General features: G+C 41.2%; 1 protein-coding gene across 3 annotated transcripts in view; it reads left to right on the forward strand.

Annotated features, from left to right (window-relative positions):
* ADAMTSL1 (ADAMTS like 1) overlaps positions 1 to 23,446 on the forward strand; it is an 855,592-nt gene that overhangs the window by 750,084 nt on the left and 82,062 nt on the right. For all 3 annotated transcript variants that reach the window (XM_058565859.1, XM_058565860.1, XM_058565858.1), the window contains one exon: positions 13,866 to 13,993. In XM_058565859.1, the coding sequence (XP_058421842.1) occupies positions 13,866 to 13,993 (128 nt within the window). The remainder of the gene's footprint in view (positions 1 to 13,865; positions 13,994 to 23,446) is intronic.

Raw genomic sequence — 23,446 nt, forward strand, 5'->3', positions numbered from 1 at the left:
GAAGGAGCCATTTGGCTGGAGTGTGGTAGGCAGAAGGGAGAGGTGGTACGGGATGCGGCCATGAGGGTAACCAGAGACCACGAGGAGGAGTTTAGGTTTTGGTCCGAGTCCCACAGGGAGATTCTGGAGGATATTAGGCAGGAAAGTGAAATGATCTACGTTCCATTTTTATAGAGTCACACTGGCTACTTTGTGGCCAGTGGATTCTAGGGGAGCGTGAGTGGAAGCTAGTAAGGGGTCCTTTGCAATCATCCCCTCAACTCCACAAATACATGCTGGGCCTTAGATACAGTGATAGGCAGCAGACCGGGAGATGATAAATAAGGAAAGGTCACTGCTCTCCAGAAACCAAGAAACGCTGAAGTGCTGGTGTGGAATAAGATAACGTAGACCCAAAGTTTGTTTTAAACTCCAATGGGCAGAATATTTCTCTTAAAACTTTGAAACTTTTAGAAGTGGATAGAGGAGGAGTTCCAAAATTCAATGTGTATAGTAATTATCAGGAACTTGTTAGAAATGCAGACTCCCACATCCTACCCTACCCCAGAAACTCTGCCCAGTAGGGCCCCATAATTTGCATTTTAACAAATACTTCAGATGATTCTGAGGGCGGAGGTTCAAGGACTACCTTTAAGACGCATGTTGAGAGAGAAAAAGGGGGGAAGGTGAACCTCAGAACAGAATTATGCACTTGCTATTAGTTCTGTTAGAAGACTGGTGGAAGTAGACAGAAGTCCGTGCTAAAGTGACACTTATGAATTCCAAGGGCTCTCCTGTCCTGCCTTCCCTCCCAGACTCCCATCAACCCACATCTTTGCACATGGGTTAGATTTAGTTCACACTGGGTCTTAGATTTGAGAGAGATCACAAAGGGCCTGTGTGTGAAGGGAGCAGACATGGAAGTTAACAGACTCCAAATCTGCCAGTTTTCTGGAAAAGTCCTGGACTGGCTAGAGGTTAAAATAACTAAATGTGGCCACCTGGTTCAGCCTGAGAACAAAGAAACAGAACTGCACTTCCCAGGATAGCCATTGGGAGTGAGTTAGAAAGTTCCAATCCGAGGGCTGTGTGCCACTTGATTTAGAAAACAAGAGATCTCTTGCCTCATTTTCTCTTTGCTTTCATTGCTGAGTCGTTTTAGCTCATGTGGATCTGTAATTAACTGGTTTCACCATATTGCTGCTCTGCAAAGTCCCTCAGAAGAGAAGTATCATAGCCTCATTTCAGGCCTGGTACATTAATGGTACGTGAGAAATTTGAAACATTAATATTGTAGCTCTAAAGTAGCCCACTTATAGCCCAGAAATATTTTGCATATAGAAGGCTATCTTCGGTACCCCCTAGGTTGTTAGTTATGAATTTTTGAAAGTCCTACCTAATATTTCTACTCCATTTATTATAGAATTGGCTTCTCTTTGCCCACCTCATGTACTAAGGCTGCATGCAGCATACACTTCTCTTGGAAAATGTCCCCTCCCCACCAAAAAAAGTTATTTCTTATTTGTTCAAAAAAGAAGAAAGTTGTCTCTCAAAACACTCATCTGATCTGAGCTCTCAGCAGCATTCTACACAGGTAAGCACTTCTTCCTAAAACACTTTCTTGCTACTTTAGAAATCACACACACTTGGTTTGCTTCCTGCTTCTCTGGTTAGTCTTTCTCAGTCGTCTTTGTGGATTTCTCTTCCTCTACCCACCTCTCATCTGCCCTCTTGGGAGTCTCCCTCTATATACACTAATGATTCGAAGGCTCCAGCATTCCCCTGAATGCAGATGATGCTCAAACGTCTAGCAGCAAACCAAATCTCTCTTCTGATTCATATGTACACTGTCTACTGGACAGCCTTACCCTGATGTAGGTCAGCTTTAGGGCCGGTCCCGTGGCTTAGCGGTTAAGTGCGCGCACTCCGCTGCTGGCGGCCCGGGTTCGGATCCCGGGCGCGCACCGACGCACCGCTTCTCCGGCCATGCTGAGGCCGCATCCCACGTACAGCAACTAGAAGGATGTGCAGCTATGACATACAACTATCTACTGGGGCTTTGGGGGGAACATAAATAAATAAAATCTTTAAAAAAAAAAAAACAGGTCAGCTTTATATATCTAAAGCTAAACTTCTGAATCCCTATCTCGGTAAAGAGTACCCCCATCCATCCAGCTTTCCAAGCCAAAATACTTCTAGACTGTTCGAGCTCCTCAGGGGCTCTTTCATTCCTCCATTGTTCTCTGTTCTCACTGCCTCTACTTTGGTTTACCTCTGTCAACTCTAGATGGGTACAGCAGCCTCTTAACTCTATATTTGCCTTCTCTGGACCAGGGGTTGGCAAATTACAGCCACTGGCTTTTATATTTTTTAAAGGGTTATTAAGAACGGCTTTTAAAGGGTTATTAAAAGAGCCATTGAAACAGAGCCCAGAGCTGTTAGATGAACTTGCTCAAGGTTTCTCACTTAATAAGTGGTAGAGCTTGGGATTTGAACCCAGGTTATTTAAAGGGTTATGAAAAGAATGGCTTTTAAATTTTTAAAGGGCTATTAAAAACAAACAAACAAAAAGTAGAATATACAACAGAGACCATAGGTGGCCGTCAAAGCCTAAAATATTTACTGTCTGTCCCATTACGGAAAAAGTTTACTGCCTCCTGCTCTAGATCATTTAACATGCTACCACCAGAGCATCTTTCTAGCAAAGCTGTCCATACTGCTCCCCTGCTTAAAATTCTTTTAATGGCTTGCCATCACTTGAGGATAAGTTCCAAATGCCTTAGCGTGATTTGCAACACCTTTCATTATTTGACATCTGCTCGTCTCTCTGGCTTCATCTCTTACCATACCCTCTATCTCACCCCGCTGAGCTCTGCCCTTCAGCAGTACCCAGTTACTTGCTGTTGATGAATTTGCCTGGGGCCTTCTGACCCACTTTGTCTGACTAATCCTACCCTTCCTTACAAGAAGCCTACCCCTCAAGGCCAGGTAGAGCTGAGGTAATAGAGCTGGAACTTGAACCCAGGATGACCCCCTCCACAACCCACTTAGTATCCCATACATAATAATCTATCTCAGCCCGCCCTACCACTGTGTATTAGAATTATCTGTATGTTTTTCTACATTACCTTCTGGATTATTTTAGTCTTCCTCAAGGGCAGATTTTAATAGTGTACGTTATTTCCTGCACAGTTACAAGAACATAATAGACACTCAACAGATGATCAACTGATGAATGAATGAATGAAGGAATGATGGACACCAGGGTTAGGAGGGAGGTTTTCTAATTGCTAGAGACTATAGTCTGCATGGTTTTGCATAATCTGGACTTCCAGTTTCTAGTATGCAATGATGGCAGAGTTCCAGAGTGGTACCTGCTTACAACTAAACGTTTCTGCCTTGCCCATGTGTTCTCCATTAGAGAAGTTTCAGGGAACCCCCAGGTTCTGTGGCACACAACTGTACAATCTGAAAAGCACTGCTGTAGGGTGAATGAGTACAGAGAGTGAATACCTTATGGCATCCTATCTCCCATCACATCCAGGCCAGTGGAGAAATCATCATCACTGCTAACATTTATTGAGCCCTTGCTTTGAGCCAGGCACTGTTCTAAGTGTTTTACTGGTGTTCATTATTCTTACAGTAACCCTTTGAAGTTACTATCCCAATTTTACAAATGTTGAAATTGAAGCACAGAGATGTTAGATTAACTTGCTCAAAGTCTTACATTGAATAAATAGTGTAGCTGAGATTTGAGCCCAAGGGAGTCTGGCTCCAGGGACAACTTTTTATTGATTTTAATCTTAATTGAATACATGGATTTGCCATATTTTATAAAGAACCCATTGGGATCAGCTAGACCTAGCGTAATTAGCATTCAGTCTTCTAGCCAGCTGGCTTCCAGTCTGTGAGGCTCTTGTTTTTATTGTGGCACATCTGTTTTAGGGAGAGCCTTTTCTTCTATTGGTCGCTCTACCTTTACATGCACATACCCATCTATAAATATGCACAATGCTAGGTACATAATAGGCACTCAGTAAACACTGTAATTGTTCCATCTGAGTTTGTGTCTCTAACTGTTTACAGTGGTGATGGCCTGTGCATGTGTGTGTTTAGAGACCTAGACCACAAGCAAGATGAAGCTAAACTGTTCCTTGCTTTTTAGTTACTCTGTATAAACACTGAACACTTACTGGGCCCGCCTACTCTTCACCACATTTTGAGTTGAGGTTCAGGCAAAAGCTAATTCCAATTTGTGTTTGGATAGACTGCAACACTAGAAGAAGAATCTTGTAAATAGCTCTTCTCCACGTCTAATACCAGGAGGCTCACGTAAGATGGACAAATATGCAGTCATGCATTGCATAATGGCATTTCAGTCAATGATGGACCACATATACGATGGTGGTCGCACAAGATTAGTACTATATAGCCTAGGTGTGTAGTAGGCTATACCGCCTAGATTTGTGTACGAATGCTCTGTGGTGTTTGCACAACAACACAATTGTCTAACAACACATTTCTCAGAACGTATCCCCATCATTAAGCGATGCATGACTGTGTGTTCAGAACCATCTACGTCTGAATCCAGCTGCAGAAACAATACCTGTAAGGATACTGCTGACTTCCTTACAGAAAAGAACAGCCAGATTCTCCAAAATTGGATTACCAAATTGGGAAGGAAAGCTGGATAAAGATTAATCCTATCCTGCCATAAAGATCTAAATACTGCTGATAGCCCACCACTAGCAGGGAAGTCCCTGCTTGTATTCAACACTGTTGGCCCAAGAGTGAGCCGAAAGTCACATATTACCCACAGCTCGGCTAACGTTAAGTCATGATCCTACATTCCTTTCAAAAAAATCCCATAACCTTTCAGATTGCATTTAAGGAATGCAGGTGACCATGAAGAATAATATGAAACTAGATGCTTTGAAGAAAATACTGATTCCTTCTTAGGGGTGGAGAAGTGGCTCACAGGTGATGTTCCATCTACGTGGAATCCTAGAGACAGGGCTAATGCTAAGGAGTTTTTGCCTTTTAATCCCTAAGCCTGTCCCGGTTTTCTTTCTATCCTGGGTCTGCCTGATTCATGCTGGTCATTGCTAACCGCCCATTTCGTCAGGAGGAACCACTTGATGGTACGTCAGTTAGCACAGAGGACAGAGGGCAGCCCACGGTGGTAGAAGAGCAGTAGAGCTAGAATCGGAGCAATTTAGGCTCGAATTCCAGTTCTGACAGTTAGTGTCCACGTGAGTCCATTTTAATATCTCTGAACTTGGGTTTTCTCATTTGTTAAATTAAAATGATCACACTTTCCCTGCAGAATAGCAAAGGTGTGAAGAACAGAAATAATATCTGTCAAGTGCCTAGCGCGCAATAGATTCTCATTTGTTGGTATCGGTAATCTTTGGCATTTAGATATAGGGCTAATATATCATACCATCTTCCAGGCCATCACAAAATAATGAGCTGTACTCTTATTTTGAGGAACACCTAGGCAGTTGCTCAAAGAGTTGAGATAGAAAGATATCTAGGAAAATGCAGTGTAATGGAGAATTAGCCTAAATCCAGGCAATAGGAAAGGGTGCTTATGTTCTACTGACATTTTTTGCTATCACTTCCGGTCTGGTAGGAAAGAGAAATCCGTATGCTCCATACGCATATACTTCCAAGAAAGTTTTGGATAACATTCCAAAGTGGTGTTAAATAGGAGAGGAATTAAGGAGTATTTGGAAGGCTTTAGCTTGGGCAACATAGAGTATCCACAGATGGAAACTTCTCAGAAGAGAAGAGAGAATCAGATGGGAAATGCCTCCAGGGTCAATTTCAGAACCACAGTTGTGAATAATGCTGTATGTAAAAGTCATAAGCACATGAAATGCAGTTTCCAAGTTTGCAGATAATATAAAAACTGGAGGCAGGGCAGATAAGGGAGGGAAGAAGAAAACAGTTTCAGTTTGGTTTGGCTTGTTTCCTTTATAGAACTAAAGGAAATGGGGATGACAAATGTTTTCCCCAGTTGAAAAGTGTAAGCATAGCAAGTCAGAGAAAAAGAAGCCATTCCAGCAAATACATAAGCCTCAGCAAAAAAAAAAAAAAAAAAGAGTATTGAAGGTCAATGCAGAGGTCACAGAAATGACCCCATGAATCAGGCAACAGAGAGCATCAGAGGACACGAGACAATCAGTGACAACCAGGCAGCACAGGTAAAGCTTAGTCCTTAAAAGGGTAGGGGGTCTCAAAAGATCCCCTTAGCAGTTAACTTATTTTTCTTAGAAAAGTGGTCCTAGCAAACGGCAGAGTTCTGAAAAAGTGGTTAACATTTTCAGATAAATGAAGAAGGCACTGAAACACTGGAAGTGAACATTCTTCCATGTTCTAGGTCAGGGTCAGCAAATTTTTCTTGTAAAGGGCCAGATAGTAAAGAGTTTAGCTTTGTAGGCCATCCTCACTCTGTCTCAACTCAGCCACCACAGCGTGAAAGCAGCCATAGGAAATACTTGGACTGGTGTGGCGGTGTTCCAATAAAACTTTACTTACAAAAGCAGGTGGCAGCCGACTGCAGTTTGATGATCCCCATGCCAGGTGAATAGGAAATCCAGTCAGAGTCATTGCATGCAGAGGTTTGTAGCTTGAAATGAATTACCCAGTAAGCAGATAAAACTACACGTATTAGCAAATTCAAGACTTCATGAATTTCTGAAGAGAAGGACGCTGAAGGGTTTGGCAAAAAGTATTAGGACAGGGTTAGGAATGTGTGGTCAGGTGGCCTTTCCCATTCCAAACATATTTTCTATACTTCCACCTGGAGCAATCATTAAGCTTCCGGCATTAACTTTTGGTTGGCAATTACATTAAAAACAGCAAAGGTTAAAAAAAAAAAGTTGCCCTAGCCAAATGGTGATATGAAACTCTTCATGAACCTCAAATCTGTTCCCCAAAATAAGTTTTGTTTTGTACAAAACAAAACTCTCCTTTGCAAGTCTCTCGTCTACTATAATTTTTGGTTTCAGAAAAAAATTCTTGCTCACAGAAGAGGTCTTCTCACAGCATTCTGTTTTTCCTCTAGCTTCAAGCTATTTAAAATCTAGAATATTCTTGTTAGTGATTGTCCATTTCCCTAAGTAACTACAAACCTTGGCGCAAATTACCCCCCACCATAAATGAGGCCAAACCACATGCCTTCCAGCTATTTAAAATCCAGAATATTCTTGTTAGTAATTGTTCATTTCTCTGAGTAACTACAAGCCTTGGCACAAATTACCCCCCACCAAAAATGAAGCCAAACCACATGCCTTCCTATTAGGCCCCAGTGGATTCCTGACTATGGTCAGTTTTTTTAAAGGTCAAAGGTCATTCCCCATTCCTGCTTCGACCATGCACTCGCTGAGCAAGTCACTTCTCTGAGCTTTTGCTTCCACTCTCAAATGGGATAAAAATATCAATCTAGAAACATGATAGTAAGAATAAAATTATATAAAGTTTATACACTTGTCTAATAAATATCAGTTCTCATTCTTCCATTGTGGTAGATTTGATTATCCTAATTTAAGGAATCCCTAAGCAGAAAAAAAAATCTGCATTTCAGGGTAAGGAAAAGTTCTTAACATCTCCTCTTAGGAGTTTGGAGCTGATGGTCTTTGCACAGCCACCTTTACCTTTGCTTATGTGCTTCTAAGCTCACTTTTTTCCAACTTTTGTTCTTTTAGTCTCATTATTTATATATTTTTCTTGCAATTGCAGGATTCTGGCTTTTTTTTTTTTCCAAGTGTTCTAAGATTTCAGTATTTGGTTAATAGTGTTAAAACAGTTACGGAAATAAGTAGTTGTCCTTCTTCAGAAATTCCTGAGTCAAGAATAGAATTGAGGCCATCGCCAGCCCAACGTGCCGGTGGCCTCAGTCCCGTGCTCCTCGTTGCCTTCCCCGTGCTACCACTGAGGTAGACACATGGCAGCTCACTCCTGCGCTCTCACACAGCAAACCCCTTGCTCCCTCCCCGTAGCCCTGATTGATGTTTTTTTCTTTGAAAGCCTGACATTTCTCAGTCATTTAACCCGTGTCAAAACAGTTCCACACAACATCCAGAATACATAGGCTCAGGCATGAAGAGAGAATGATCATGGTGATGGTGATGTTAACAACAAAATAATAACAATCCGTGCTTCCATAGTTTTTTCTATCTGAGGCACTTGTCCATATTCTTTAAATACCTGAACTCATGTAGAATAGTCACAACAACCCTAGATGGGTGCTATAATTCTCCTCATTCTGTAGATAAGGAAATTGTTCAGTGAGAAATTACTGAGAAGTTCAGTAAATTACTTGCCCAAGGTTACAAAACTACTAAGTGGTACAGCTGGGGCTGGAACCCAGGCAGGATGCCTCTGGAGTCTGTGCTCTTAACCACTGTGCTGTGTGGTCGGCATGATTGTTTTCAGCTCCATTGCCCTGAAGGTAACTAAACAAGTGTTTATTGAGTATTTATTCAGCATGCCAGCACTATGCTAATACTGAAGAGGGAATGAGGAAAGAAGTAAGAGTCCCAGCCCTTGAAGTATTAGTTTACAATCTAACTGATGGAATGAGACGCTGCAGTGGAGAGGGCTTTGTAGTACAACTTAGAACAATTCAGGAAGATCAGAAAAAGGAGGGATTCTTGTGGACTGTGGTAACACGGGAGGTAGAACATGAACTCATTCTTAAGGGATGGGGAGAATTTCAAAGGATAGACAGGAAGAGGAAGAACATGCATTCAGCCCCAAGCTAATGACAAGGTGACTCAAAGAGGCCATTTTGACTGGAGCGACAAGTTTGTGTTGGGATGTGGGGCAGGTAAGTTTGAAAAGATGAGGAAGATATGGTTTTAAAGAGAAACCTTTAAAGAGAAAGGATGTACTTATGATTGCTGGCTTCCAGTCCTGTGTTAAGGCCTAAAATGGTTTAAGAATGCTTACTTGTTGGGCCGGCCCAGTGGCATAGTGGTTACGTTCACGTGCTCTGCTTTGGCGGCTCAGGGTTCACAGGTTTGAATCCCGGGCACAGACCTACACATCGCTTATCAAACCATGCTGTGGCAGGTGTCCCACATAAAATAGAGGAAGATGGGCATGGATGTGAGCCCAGGGCCAATCTTCCTCAGCAAAAAGAGGAGGATTGGCGACAGATGTTAGCTCAGGGCTAGTCTTCCTCACACACACACACACACACACACACACACACACACACAAAAAGAATGCTTACTTGTTAGGGTGAGAGGCCTGAGATGGTACAACATCATGGCCCATGTAGCAGGTGGGTATTTTTGTGTCCAGAGCTTGGAAATTTCCTCTGATAACTGGAAATTCCAAGGAGGAATTCCAAGATGTAATGTAGGTTACCACCAGCTGTACCTTTGAAAAGTACTAATTTATTAGATGTATCTGATGTTTAAGCTGATGCCTTTTTACTTAGAAAACAGTAAGAAACTCTTTCTTAGAAATAGTTAGTACTTAAAAACAGTAAGCTCACTCCTTTATTTGATCCTCACAAGAACTCTCTGAGGTGTTATCCTCAATTTGCTGAAGGAACTTAGAGGCTCACAGAGTTGAAAGGCTTTCCCAAGACCACCACATGACTCCACGTCTCTTGACTGCAAGTCGAGAAGCCCTCCCTTCCACACAGCAGCTTCACATGTTGGTCTTGGAGGTCACGTGCACAAGACAGTGATGTTCACAGTTGAGTCAAGGATTCAGAAGGCATCATGATGCCACCCCGCTCACAGAATTGCTACTGACCTCCCTGTAGACACCCAGAGCTGCCTCCTTCTCACTGTACATTGCAAATGCAGAAGAGATAACTTCACCTCAAGGAGCTTGTACTTAGTAGTATACTACTAAGTGAGCACTTTGTCCATATCTTATTCACATGTATGATGAGGGTTTTACTTCTGTAACTAAAACAATTATTTGTACTCTCTCAACTGCTCCTTACTTAGTGGGATAGAATGCTTGAGAAGACATGCTGTCACAAAGAAACTTACACGTCAAGGCCACCAGAAAAGCACATCTGTTCCTTCATTTTCTGACTAAAAGTATGACCAAAGAAATAAAGCAATAAGTTCTAGCCCAATAAACCAAAAAGGAAATGGGCTGTGGGTATGGGAGGAAAGCAGCGAGTATTAATATACCTAATATGACCACAGGACCATTTGCTATGTAGGTCTTAATTATGCCCCATTCCATGTCCCCTCATCCTCTGATTCCTTAAATTCCAAAGCAACCCCAGAGAAATCTTTCTGGTTTTGCTTGGAAAGCAGCACTGTGTTTCTGTGCCTGGGCTTTCTAAAACAGGCCTGTCAAATTTGAAACCTAAATACAAGCTGACAGAAATCAGCTACTAACAAATTAAGTTAAATTAATAGAGTAGACGCCTGACATACAAAGAAAATGTTTTTTTTTTCAGGAATCTCTCTCCCTAGATGCCAGGCTAGATAGAGACTGAAGCAAACCCCATTCTCCACAGCAAGCCCTTTCCTTTGCCTTGTCATGTTTCCTAGAGAGCCCTGCATGGGAACCAGCACCAGAACTATTGCTCCCCCTAGTGGCAGCCTCCAAACCCCCATCTACCCCCTATTAAAGACATGACAGATTGAAAAAAAGTGCTGGACCAACAAACCCTATTCAAATCCTAACTCTGCTGCCAAATAACTATGTACTCTTGAGCTAAAGAGTTCAGTTTTATGAATATAATAATTTATAAGTATATGCAATAAATGACAAATTCAGATTTTGTCCCAGGTAGATTTTGTCTTAAGATGATATTTAGAACTGTTTTTATGAAGGCAAATACTTTACCTTTTATATCTTTGTATACACAGTTTATGGAATAAAAGAAAATGCGAATGCTAAATCTCAGGATCTAGATTCCTTTCCTTTTCTGCTATTCCCATCCTAGTTCAGACCTTTATGGCTTTGTGCCTGGTCTGATGGGTCCTCCTCCCTTCTCTTCACCAACTTTGTGGGAGTTCTTTCCTGGGCCTCAGACAGGCAGAAAGTGTTATGGCTCACTCAGTAGGACCAGCGCCTGGAGGAACTGCTGCAGCTACAAAAGCTAACCCCCACCTGAAAAAATAGGTGGTTCAGGCCCAGTGTGGGAGTAGGGTTGACAACTTCTGCCTGAGATCAGGCAAGCGCAATAGGTCTATGAGAAAAAATGACCAAATATGGGGATCTAATAAATTGTCGGGGGAAATTGGCCAGTGTTGTGTGCCCCTCTCGCTTCCTTCCTCACAATCTTCTCATCTCGTCTCCTTCCTCACATTATTCTCCATTCCGAGTATCCAACGTTACCAATGGAAGGGTCATTGGAAATACCAAAAGATGGTCTGGGAATTCCTTATCAACCTCATTTTTTGTTCCCTCTGCTGGGTAGGAAAACATACTTCGACTGGGTTTTAGAAGTTGATAAATTCCTGAAATGCAGGAAGGTGAAGGGATTTGCCAATGGTGATTCTTTAAATCAAAGCAGGACCAAAATAAAGTTCAGAAGATCCATCTTCTAGCCTCCTGCTCTGAATGTCCAATTCAAGAGTGCTTTTCTGTAGAGAAGAGACAGTGCCAATTTAAGGGAGGCAACTATCCCAATGGACTTGAGAATTTAGCAAATTTTAATCCCTGCCTTTTGAGTGTGGTAAAACTGAATAATGATCTACTAAGTTCAATCGTCCTGAGTATTCAGTTCTATTGAAATTTGATTAAGCCTGCTTTCCTTCTGCCTGTTTGGAAATTATCGTGGAGAATACATGTTCCTTGGACATCATAAAGATTTAAATCATAAAGTCAGTTTTTAATTTTTTTATTCTAAAACAGTCTGAACACCTGAAGAGGTTTAACAATGATACTATGTTGCATTTGTTAAGATTCCCTTAGAAAACAGTGACATTACTACTTAAATATTGTATGGCTTACCAAAGATAAGTAAATTACATAGTCATCTTTCTCTCAACTTCTTTGAAATTAACTAACATGTAGTTATTTCACTTTGAGAGAAAACACCTAACGTTTGATGATGAGTGAGTGAGTAAATGAGTGGATGAATTCTGTCACCATCTCTCATAGCCTTTATGTCATCCCTCATAAAACTTCAGCTCTAGTTCAATGCCACAAAAGTTTGACTGTCCTCTGTAATAGCAGTGATGGTCTGGAATGGCGCTGAATCAAACACCAACCATCCAGAAACTTCCCTTTAGCTAAGATTTTCTATTTCCTTCCCCACTTTTACCAGAACTGCCCATACCTAACTAGAATGAAGATTGATTGATGTAAACTTTGCTTTTCCTCTTTCCTGCCTTTTCTCTGACAGGAGGTAAGAATAAGCAATACAGTAGGCCCAGGGCCAAAAGCAGAGTTCAGGAGGCCTGATTCATTGCCAGGCCGGTCACCCACCTCAGAATAATTAGCAGCTGCTTAGATGTGGTGCCAAACTGCAAATACCATAGAGTCTGGTGAGGACCCAGCAAGACAAATAGTGAAGAAAGAAAAGAATTATAGAGTGGGGAGAAGGTATTGTTGGGCAGGAGATCTGACTCCTGGTCTTAATTGTACCACCAACTCGTGTGAGTTCTCCTGACCTTTTCGTGCTTTTTTTTTTTTTTTCCCTTTCCTGAAAAACGACCCATTACCTGTTTACTTTCTACAGATGGACGTTAACATGATATTAGGTGAACAGTTCTTTGGGCCTTTTGAAACTAGTGAGATAGAAATAATCACAAAGATGGAAATGACTGACTCTAGGAGCCCACAAGCCACCTCTAAATCATTTCTGTGCTGTTGAATGATTTATTGACCTAAGGGCCTGCCAGGTCCAGGCGCCGGATCTCTGAGCTTCCCATCCTGTCCACCCCAACTGCCCGCCCCGGCCCCTCCAGATTCCCAGCTCCACATACACACTCCAGTTATCATCAGCCTCACCAGGTCACCAAGACATCAGCTTCAAGACATCACTAGTCATTAATCTGCTTAACTGCCATAATGTAGCAGATAGTTCTTAGAAATGGCATAAATCTAAAAAAGAAAAAATAGTCGACTGAGATCTGAGTGAGTTTTGAAGTTCATGATAGACACTCACAATTTGATTCTTATAATTCCTTTCGGGTAAAGCAATGTGTCTGAACTAAATGGTGATTATTCTAGAATTGTCTTTACCCTTACCCTGAAGGGGAGGCTTTGCCTTCATTCTATTGGGCACCTCCTCTACAGAGGGCCCTCTGCCAAGTATCATGGGAAATAAAACCATAAGATCTGAGTTTTGTGCCACAAAACGTTTACAGATTAATAAAGGTAATAAACGTATATATGACTTGCGAGGTATTTACACATACAATTTCCTTCAAATGTACATATCAAGATCTTCTCATCAATATTTGATTCCTGGCTTCCTCTCTCCCACCTCCAAGCTTTAACAGATGCCTTTATCCATATCTAGAAACTCTGCCTGCTTTCTACCATCCAACCAAGCCCCACTCCTCCTTTATAACTTTGCCTTTTCCTTAATAAGCCTTCTCCAAATCCATCTGCACCATTCACTCTAGCATCCCTTCTCACCCCGATGTTTGTTATGTGTATTCAGTGCACATGTGCTGTCTGCTCCAACTGGTAGCATTTAGATCAAGTAATCAACAAGCAGCATTAAGCAATCAAAAAGCTCCTTATTTGATGTTGCTTCCACAATCACACCAGTCCAAGTGGCAAGAGATCCTGTGTTCCGGAGTTTCGTTGTGACTGGTTTGTCCTTGTTAAACGGGCTTCTGAATATCCCCTGAGGTTCCTTCTCACTTTACCAATATTAAATGCCAAAAAGGAGTCAACTGACCTGACCGGGTCTGCTTTCTTTTCTGTTGCTCCAGGATTCTCCTACAGCCAGATGATTCCTTACAGATCCTGGCTCCAGTGGAAGCTGATGTGGGTTTCTACACTTGTAATGCCACAAATGCCTTGGGATATGACTCGGTCTCCATTGCCGTCACGTTAGCAGGTAACGTGAAAATCCCTGTTCAGTTCAACTCAGAAACTGTTATTGAGGGGGTGCCTACAACATGCCAGCAGGCCCAGGGACACACAGAGAAATGTGTGTCCCTGCCATACCCTGCTTTATAATTTATAATTACAATTAAATGGATATGAAGTGTAATAGGAGGTAGAATGAAATAAGTGCTGTAACTGATAACCCAAGAGTGTGCAAGGACCTTTCATTCCATCTGGGAGGTCTTCGAGTTGGGACAAATGGAATTTTGATAAGCAGAGATGGGGGAAATATTCCAGGCAGGAAGAACAACATGAGCAAAAGAGATGTGTGCAAGTAAGTAGCATGTTGGGAAACAGGAATCGTGACCCAAGACCACTGGGACCTTTTGGGATTCTGTCATTTCTCCTTGTTACACACGTTGCAAAGACTTTAAGACGCATGAGTAATTGGAATTCTCTGGTCATGGTTTGGAGCAGGAGTGTTCTCTCTGATTCTGTTTTATTTCAACCTTTGGTCTAATGCACCTGCCCACACTTTGCCTTTATCCATAGAAGTTAGGCAAAACATTCTACACAAGGTGACTTAAGGAAATTGAGTTTCAGAGTACAATGACTCCCACAGTTGTGGTCTTATAGTAATGTACTTTTATAAGACCTCTCTTACATAGGACAAATCCTTACCTTTGAAACTAAAAAAGACCTTAGATACCAGCTGGACCAGTTGCCCTTGTTTCTCAGAGGCCAGGCAACATGAGGTCACACAGCCACTCAGCTAGGGGCAGGGAGAAGAAGGGAACTGAGGTCCCCTAATGCCCAGGTCATTGTTCCCTCCACTTCCTCACTGATCCTACCAAAATAGGATCCTTTTTCTCAGATCTGGGCCACGCAGTCTTTGTGGCAGTATGTTGCATGTGTTTGTATTTATTCTTTTCAATGGCTGCTCCCATCAGATGATTCAGTAGTTGCTGGAAACACCAATATCACCCCACACTGACCTCATCAGTCCATGCCTGGATTATGTTGTCACACTGTTCTCCAGTCACACATGCTACTGCCTTGCATATCTGTTTAGCAAAAGTATTTCTGCCCTCGTGACCTAAGGCTGATTTGGGAAGGTCCCTTTAGCAGAGGGCTTTGCAGGGAAGATGAAAGTCAACAGTGAATAAGGCAAGCTAAAGGGCCCTGGGGTAGATTAAAGACTGATGTTATTAATGCGTATTTTTTGTGACTAGAACATTTGCTTTTCTTCTAATGTATTCCAGTCACAATCTTTATTCCCCTCTTTATACAGAGGCCAGATGCTCAGCACCAATCTTGTTAAATCTCTTCTGCCTTTCACCCTCCAACTTGCCTTAGCAAGGGCACTGCTGACATCTTTCCAGTTGCTGGCAAGTAGTGGCTCTTACAGGATTAACTCTCATGTTTATATATATCCAGATACGGTTCAGCTCTGTCGCAGACTAAATACCCTTTGTTCACCTGAATTTAATATGATTAAGGGAAACCTGTCTGGAGTTAAGCAAGGCAATTGTAACATCAGGCTTGTCTTCGGCTCTTTGAAGAGGAGCTATTGGAGGCTGCCAACAGGTTCAAAGCCAGGGAGCAGAGAGCAGCCAAAGAGGCACCAGGGAGGAAAGGGGCTGACGATGAAGTAGATCACAGACAACCACACCCAGGGCTTAGGGAGCTGGGTCCTTGTGCTTCGGTCGTGGGGTTTGTTCAGGTCTGCTGGCTAATCTATCAAACAGTCCCTCTAAAAGTTAAGGCTCAAAATGTACATGTTGCCTTAAGATTGTGTTTGTGTCTTTATCCGGGATTATCATCTACACCTGTGCCAATATCACACGGTATTAAGTGGCCCACCAGCCACTGTTTTGAGCACACTCTCTGCCAAGTATTGTGAGACATTTAGCAATAAATAAGTCCTGAGTTTTGAGCTCCATAGTGCTTACAGACTAGTGAAAGCAATGGATGTATACAGGACTACCTAGAATGGAGAGAGAATTAGAATTTCCTTCAATTATATGCATCAAGATCCGGCATAGCAGCATATAAAATACAACCTAAATATAACCTAAATTTGGGGGGAAAATGGGTGTCAAACATTTCTAAATTTGATTACCAATGGTACTGCTTATTAGCTGTGTGATCTTGAGCAAAGTATATAACCTCATTAAGTCTTCATTCTCATCTGTAAAAATGAAATTAATAATATTTTACGGGATTGTAGTGAGGTTAAATAAGCCTACGTGTGTGAAAAAGCACTTAGCCCAATGCCGGGCACATAGTTCACACTCAATAAACGTTTCCTTTTCTTTTCTCTAGCTCTTCTAAAATGAAACACAACCCGAAAGCAGTTCTAAAATCTGTAAAACATTAGCCCAACTTTGCTTCCATGTATTTTTCACTATAAGTCTTCACACTGAGGTTTTTCAAGTACGGACTCAGGAGTTGATTCAGCTTATTTGCGATCAAATCCTCATGGTAAATCTCAGTGCTTCTGTACTTTTAAAGGTATTGCAGAGTTTTTACCTTGACTTCAGTATGAATGTAGGCCAAAAGGGAAACAAAATCTTTTGAGACTCAGATATTGTAAATGGTTTTGTAAAGAAGATATGGACTTTGGGCTTGCTGCCGCACGTGAGTTGACCAGATGCAGGGAAATGTCTTCATAATAGTTCACAAGAGCAGGCACAGCATGGCAGTTAAGCCTGCAGGCTCTCAAGCCTCGTGGTCTGGATTTGAATCCTAGCTCCGTCACTTCCTAGCTGTGTAACCCTGAGCAATTTCCTTATACTCTCTGACTAGTTTCATTATTTGTAAAATGGTGATGATAATAATAGTGCTTGACTCAGAGAGTTCTTAAATTAATTTCATTCATTCGTACAAAATGCTTATAATGGTGCCTGGCATAGAGCAAGCTCTCAATATTTGTTAGCTCTTATTATTATTATTATTATTATTATTATGAGGATAATGTATAAAACAAAAGACGAGTCATTTTTACAATAGGGGAGATTCCTTTGCAGAGACCAGAATGTTCACAAACCCTTCATAGAACACCTCTGTCTCAAGGTCTCAACATCTCAGTGTCAACTGGGAAAGCTGAGTTAGCCATCTGGAAAGTGGTTGGAGTGCCTGGATTCAGAGGAAGGGACGTGGCTGGTAATGGGGAATATTTCACATGGGCCACGGGAAGAGAGGCCTGAGGAACTCCCCCTGGCCCACAGTAGACCTCTCCTGTTGAGTTGCCCCATCCTCTGAGTTGAGTATGTCGCCAGTTCTGCCTCTCAGATTCATTTTAGGTCCACTGCTACTCTCAAGACAATTGTTATTTAAACATGTAAGCACCATTTAGTTTTAGAGATACTAATACGGCCAAACCTTCCTTGCCCTGCCCTCTTTGGGCCTGAAAAATATCGTCTTTAGTGCCTTTTGTTTCATTCCAAACTCATCCCTTATGTGTTGATTTTATCTTTTAAGTCTCAGAGATTTGATAGGAATTTGTGAGCGTCTCTCAGTATGGAGGTGGCCAATGTTTCTCTATCTCCCTCCCCAGTTCAGCCCAGGCTGTGTAGACCCAGTGGCACAAAATTCCTTTCTGTTCTAAATAGACTTAATTGGATGCCTATGTCACTGCTCAGAATGTAGACTAGAGTAGCTTACAGTAGAGAGGAGGGTAATAGGGGGTAAGGAGGAGTATAAGAATGTCACCAAATTGTCACATACCTAACATTTTGAAGTATTGGTTACTTTGTTCCAGATATAAACAGGGCTAGGTAAAGGAGAGTTTCTGGTGTGCACTAAGATAGGCACAAAGGTTGGAGATTCAGCACTCTGCCAAGTTGCTCAGAAATCTTCCAGATCTGAGTGGTGTAGGCAGGGTTTTGAAGAAAAGCAGTAGTTTCCTGGTAAATTGCTTCAGTCTGGAGCAGTAGAGCTTAGCTCTACTTACCAACGCAGATGAGGCCTGTCCAGGTGTAGACCATTGATGAGGTCAGAGCCATAAGGGAAACGTTTTTGGTTGTCATTGATTTTATAAGATCAGAAAAGAGATACTGTAAGGTCTGCCTGACATCATCAATGGAAAATGAGAAGATGAATGCTGAGGGATGAGCATATCTTTCATTGAAAGGAGAGAACACAGATGAGCTCATCTGAAGTTTTCACAGAAAGGGAGAGACAGAAAATATTTCTCCTTTCCTGGCATGTTTTTCTGCTTTCTTATGAGTTGAATTGCTGACATGTATTGTGTCTAATAAAGAGATCACAGAAAAATAAAAATAAAAAGCAATTGTTTTTGAAATTCTTCTTTCTCTGCTCCTGCCCCATCATGATTTAGTAGCTACAATAAAAGACAAGCAGTTTTGTAAGCTTTTCATGATGTGAGTCATTTCGAATTGGCATTTCTGAATTTTTCATCCAGCAATTCTGTTAACCAGAGGAGGGTTTTGCTTCACAGAGAAGAATTAGACTCAGAGAGGGCCGTGTCACCAGCAGCAAAGACTGACAGAGGAAGATTTGCTCCGGTGCACTAAATCAGAAGGAAAGGTAGACAAGTTTGGCTTCCTATATGGTGCTCTGAACAACAGGGTAATGGCCATTTGTTGATTCACACTGCTATCAAGGGACCTCATTATCTGATAGAATACTGAGTAACCAAGGTCCTTAAGTTTTCCTCAATAAGTGCATATGTGTAGCATGCCCATTAAAGAGCCCTAGCTTTTATAGAACTTAGATAAAACAGATAAGAGCATAGCAGGAGAATCCAACTTACTCTGCTCTCCGGTAGACTAGAAAGGAAACAAAGTACAAATGATCCAAACTAGCCCATCTCAAATCTGGAAAAAGCAGTTCCACATCTAGCCAATGGAATGAGGGAAGGATGGGTGGTTGGACAGGCAGTGGGATAAAGCATATCCTTGGTTGGTTGTTTCTAGGAGAGGCTGCAGCATCACACAGCTGTGCTAGGTGGGGGGTCCCTTGTCTACGACTCTGCAGTGGAACATGCAAAAGAAGTTATAACAGCACCACTTGCTGCCTTAGTCCCTGAGGAGTCATCAACTTCAGTTGAATAATTAGAAGAGGTAATGGCAGTAATCTGAGTAAACTGGCATTGGTAAAAATATCTTTAAAGAGTGGCAATGGAAACAAGGGAGGAATGGGAAGCCATACAGCCTAAGAATGTTCAGGAAAGGGGAGTCTAACCCCTACCTATCTCCTTAGGTCCTAAGAGCCCTGCAATATTTATACTGAAGGCACATGAACTAAACAGAATCACAAGGGCAAAGAAATTCCAATTCTACCTCATTTTTCGTACAAAATTATTAATTAGTACCATAATGTTGACCCTGAATTGACCAAAAAAGGTTAAATCAGGTTAAAACTATTTTTTCAGCTTTGTTGAGGTATAATTTACATATCATAAAATTTACCCATTGTAAGTGTGCAATTTGGTGACTTTCTAGCAAATATTTTAAGTTGTGTAACCATCACTACAATCCAAGATGGTTGTTTTTTTAAAAAAACTCTAAGGTATAATTCACATACTATACAATTCAACCATTTAAAGTATATAATTCAATGGCTTTTAGTACATTCAGAGTTGTGCATTCATCACCTCACTCAATTTTAGAGCATTTTCATTATCCCAAAAATAAACTCCACCCCCTTAGCCATCACTCCTCAATCCCCCCATTCCCTGCACCCCTAAGCAACCACTAACATACTATGTCTCCATAGATCTGCCTATTCTAGACATTTCATATAAATGGAATCATAAAATACACGGTCCTTTGTTACTGGGTTCTTTGACTTAGCATAATGTTTTCAAGGTTCATCCATGTTGTAGCATGTATATTACATTACTTTTTATGGTGGAATAATATTCCATTGTATGGATATACCACATTTTCTTCATCCATTCATCAGTTGATGGACCTTTAGGTTATTTCCACTTTTTGGCTATTCTGAATAATGCTGCAGTGAACATTCATGTGCAAGTTTTTGTGTGGACATATGTTTTTATTTCTCTTGGGTATATACACTTGAAAGTGGAATTTCTGGTTGTAGAGCACATTTATGTTTAACTTTCTAAGAAACTGCCAACTCTGTTTCAAAGTGGCTGCTCCATTTTACATTCCCACCAGCACTGTACGAAGGTTCCAGTTTCTCCACATCCTCACCAACACCTGTTATTATCTATCTTTTTTATAATAGCCATACTCATGGACGTGAAGTGGTATTTCACTGTGATTTTAATTTACATTTTCCTAATAATTAATGATGTCAAGCATCTTTTTGTGTGCTTATTAGTCATTTATATGTCTTCTTTATTGTAGTGATAACTTTGGTGATATAGACAATGTATATGGCCTGCAAATAAGTTTTTTATTGCTGCCATAACAAATTACTGTGAACATAGAGTCTTAAAACAGCACACATATATTATCTTACAGTTCTGTAGGTCAGAATTCTGTCCAGCATTGTCTCACCAGGATAAAAACAAGATGTCAATGGGCTGCATTCCTTTCTGAAAGCTCTAAGGGAGAGTGCTTTTCCTGCTCATTCAGGTTGTTAGCAGAATTTAGTTCCTTGCGACCTAGGATTGTGGTCCCTATTTTCTTGCTGACTGTAAACTGAGTGCCATTCCCAGCTTCTGGAGACCACTACATTCCTTGGCTCCTGGCCCTCTTCTTCCATCTTCAAAGCTAGCAATGGTGGAATGAGTCCTTCTCATGTTGCCTCTCTCTGACAGACTCTTCTGTCTCCCTCTTGTGATTTAAAGAGTTTATGTGATCAGAGTGGGCCCACCTAAATAATATAGGATAATCTGCCTATTTTAAGGTCAGCTCATTAGCAACCTTAATTCCATCTGCAACCTTAATTCCCTTCTGCCTGTAGCATAACATAGTCACAGATTCCAAGGATTAGGGTGGAGATATATTTGTGAGGTCTGCTACCACACCCTGTCTGAAGGGCACAGCTCATTTTCATCTAACTGTTGCCAAAGATAAATGCAAATCTAATGTTAATAGACCTTCCAGTGTTCTCAGATAAGCCAAACCAAAACACACACACACACACACACACACACACACACACTTTTTTTTTAAAATCTCTCCATTTTTAGCTGAGCCCAACTAATTCAAATTTTAAAAAATTATATTCAGGCTAAACATGTCTGTGCTGTGAACATAGCCTGGATGCTGCCAGTACCCTCTGGTTAAATCTTCCATTTTCTCTATTCTCTGCTCGTATGTTATACCTCATTTCCCAGTACAGTCAGAGTGTTACTCAAAGTGTAATAATTTATTTTATTAGATTACACTAACTAAAACCACGTAATTATTTGGATGGGAGAGAAATATTTATTTTTTTACTATTACTAAAAAAAAGCTTATTGTAATAACAGAATAAGATTCTAGGGGAAATATTTGCCTCAGTACACAATTTAGGAGCAGATTTAGAACTATAAACTTGTGTCCTTATTGTAAATGGAGGAGTTTTAAATAGATGCACACTTGAGTCTCTTTTAGACCTAAGAGGTCTGTGAATCTCTTACATACAAATAAAGTACGGCAGTCCCCACCCACACACTACCAGCTATAAACTCCCCTGCCTAAAATTCTAACATTTGCAAATTTACTTCCTTTATCTTTGAGACACTAGAAGACTAGATAGCAAAGAAGTACAGCTTTTTGCAATGACGTCTTGGAAAAATAACAGATGAGAAGAAAAGTTCTCAGAGGACTGGTGAGGAGAAAGGGTGCAGTGTTGACTGAAAGGCCAAAGGCTAACTCAGGAGGCAGGAGTGGGGAGTGAAGGAGACCTTGCAAGAGAGACAGCTGGACAGGAAGGAGTTAAAAAATTCCTGAACTATAAAATGCAAAGTACATTTGGAAGGAGAAGCAGCCTTAAGAAAAAATCATGCCTTTTAATATGACGATTATCTGTAACAAAGCAACTCTTGTTGAAATTGCCGGGTAGTCAGATCCCGAAAAGTTTCTGGCCAGCAAGGATGGTAACTGGACGTTAATAGCCAGTGTCCATCATTACTCATTTCAGATGTATAAGATGTTGGTATTTATAAGGGTTTTCATAGGTTCACACTGATCGTGGTCCCTTAAACTTTATTTAACTCAAGAGGTCTTAAATTCTTCGGCTGAGAATTCTCATTTCAGGGAGCTTTTGCAGATTTACCTCCAGTGGCCTTTATGAGAGACCTATGATAATTGCAATGTAAGCAGAGGCTAGCATTTCTTAAGGCATGTCTTTGATATTCTCACTTATTACAAGGCATTATCCATTGATTAAATCTGGATTAAATACAAATTGCTTAGTTTGAAAATATGTGAAACCCGTAACACCTCATTTCTTTATACTCAAATATTACTGTAATACTCAAATATTTTAATTACTGGGAGTCACTATCTTATTCACCTTTCTCTTGAATTGAGATTTGGGCCAGGTATGGATATCCCAATTGTTTTCTTGAATGGTCTCGTGGGGTCACCAGCAAGTCAGCCTGGCATGCATTGTTTCACAACTTCTCTGGAAGCAGATACTTTTTGGGGTCTCCAGCAAGACCAGCCTCAGTGTGATTTTCAAGCTCTCTGTTTCTGTCCAGTTACTTATACCAGTTTGGGGAGAATCCCTCATATTTAAATTATATCTTTTTCTAATTATCCTGAAACTCTCACAGTTCTTCAAAACAGAAACAGATGAGTTCCTTCTCACTAACAGATTTGTTCTCTGTCCTCTTTCCTGTATTTTTCCTCTTTCTTTTCTTTAAACTTTTCCTTTCTGTGTGTTTTGTTAGTTTATCAGAAGTTCCCAACACTGCTCCTTATAGTATTGTCTCACTGTGTTTTAGCAGAGATACTGCAGATGATTGCTAACATTTATGCAAACCTCACACCGTGCTAAGGCGTCGTTCCAACAGCTTTACATGCATTCATGTACTTATTCCTCTCAGCAACCACAGAAGAAGAAAACTAAGCCACAAGGAGATTAAATAACTTGCCCATGTCACTCAGCTGTTAAGAGACGGAGTCCAGACAGCTGACATGTAGGCTGTCACTTCTCACACCCATGCGCACTGCAGGCACCACTAGTTTATCCTTCATTTTTGCTGCTCAGTCCTCATGAATATAACCCAGAATCCGCATCTGAAAGGTACTCCAGAACGACTCTACCAATTGCTCCATAATCTCAAACTTATTTGCCAATTTTGCATCCTTTCTGGAGCTCTCAAGTAGTCTCCAGCTCTGCCTCCTGCGGTCCTTGTTCCTGTCGTTGCCCAGCATCCCAGTCATCGTCAACATGTCTTATTCTCCTGGGGATGGAATGCGTGTGCACACTTCCTCGCATGGATGGCCTCTAGCTGAACTGTGAGAATCTGAAGGCTTTGAAGTACAGTTCGTTTTTGATGGCTAAGGATAATAAAGAAGCATTTTCAAAT

This window comes from Diceros bicornis, chromosome 22 (genome assembly GCF_020826845.1).
Source record: "Diceros bicornis minor isolate mBicDic1 chromosome 22, mDicBic1.mat.cur, whole genome shotgun sequence".
NCBI classification, from domain to species: Eukaryota; Metazoa; Chordata; class Mammalia; order Perissodactyla; family Rhinocerotidae; genus Diceros; species Diceros bicornis.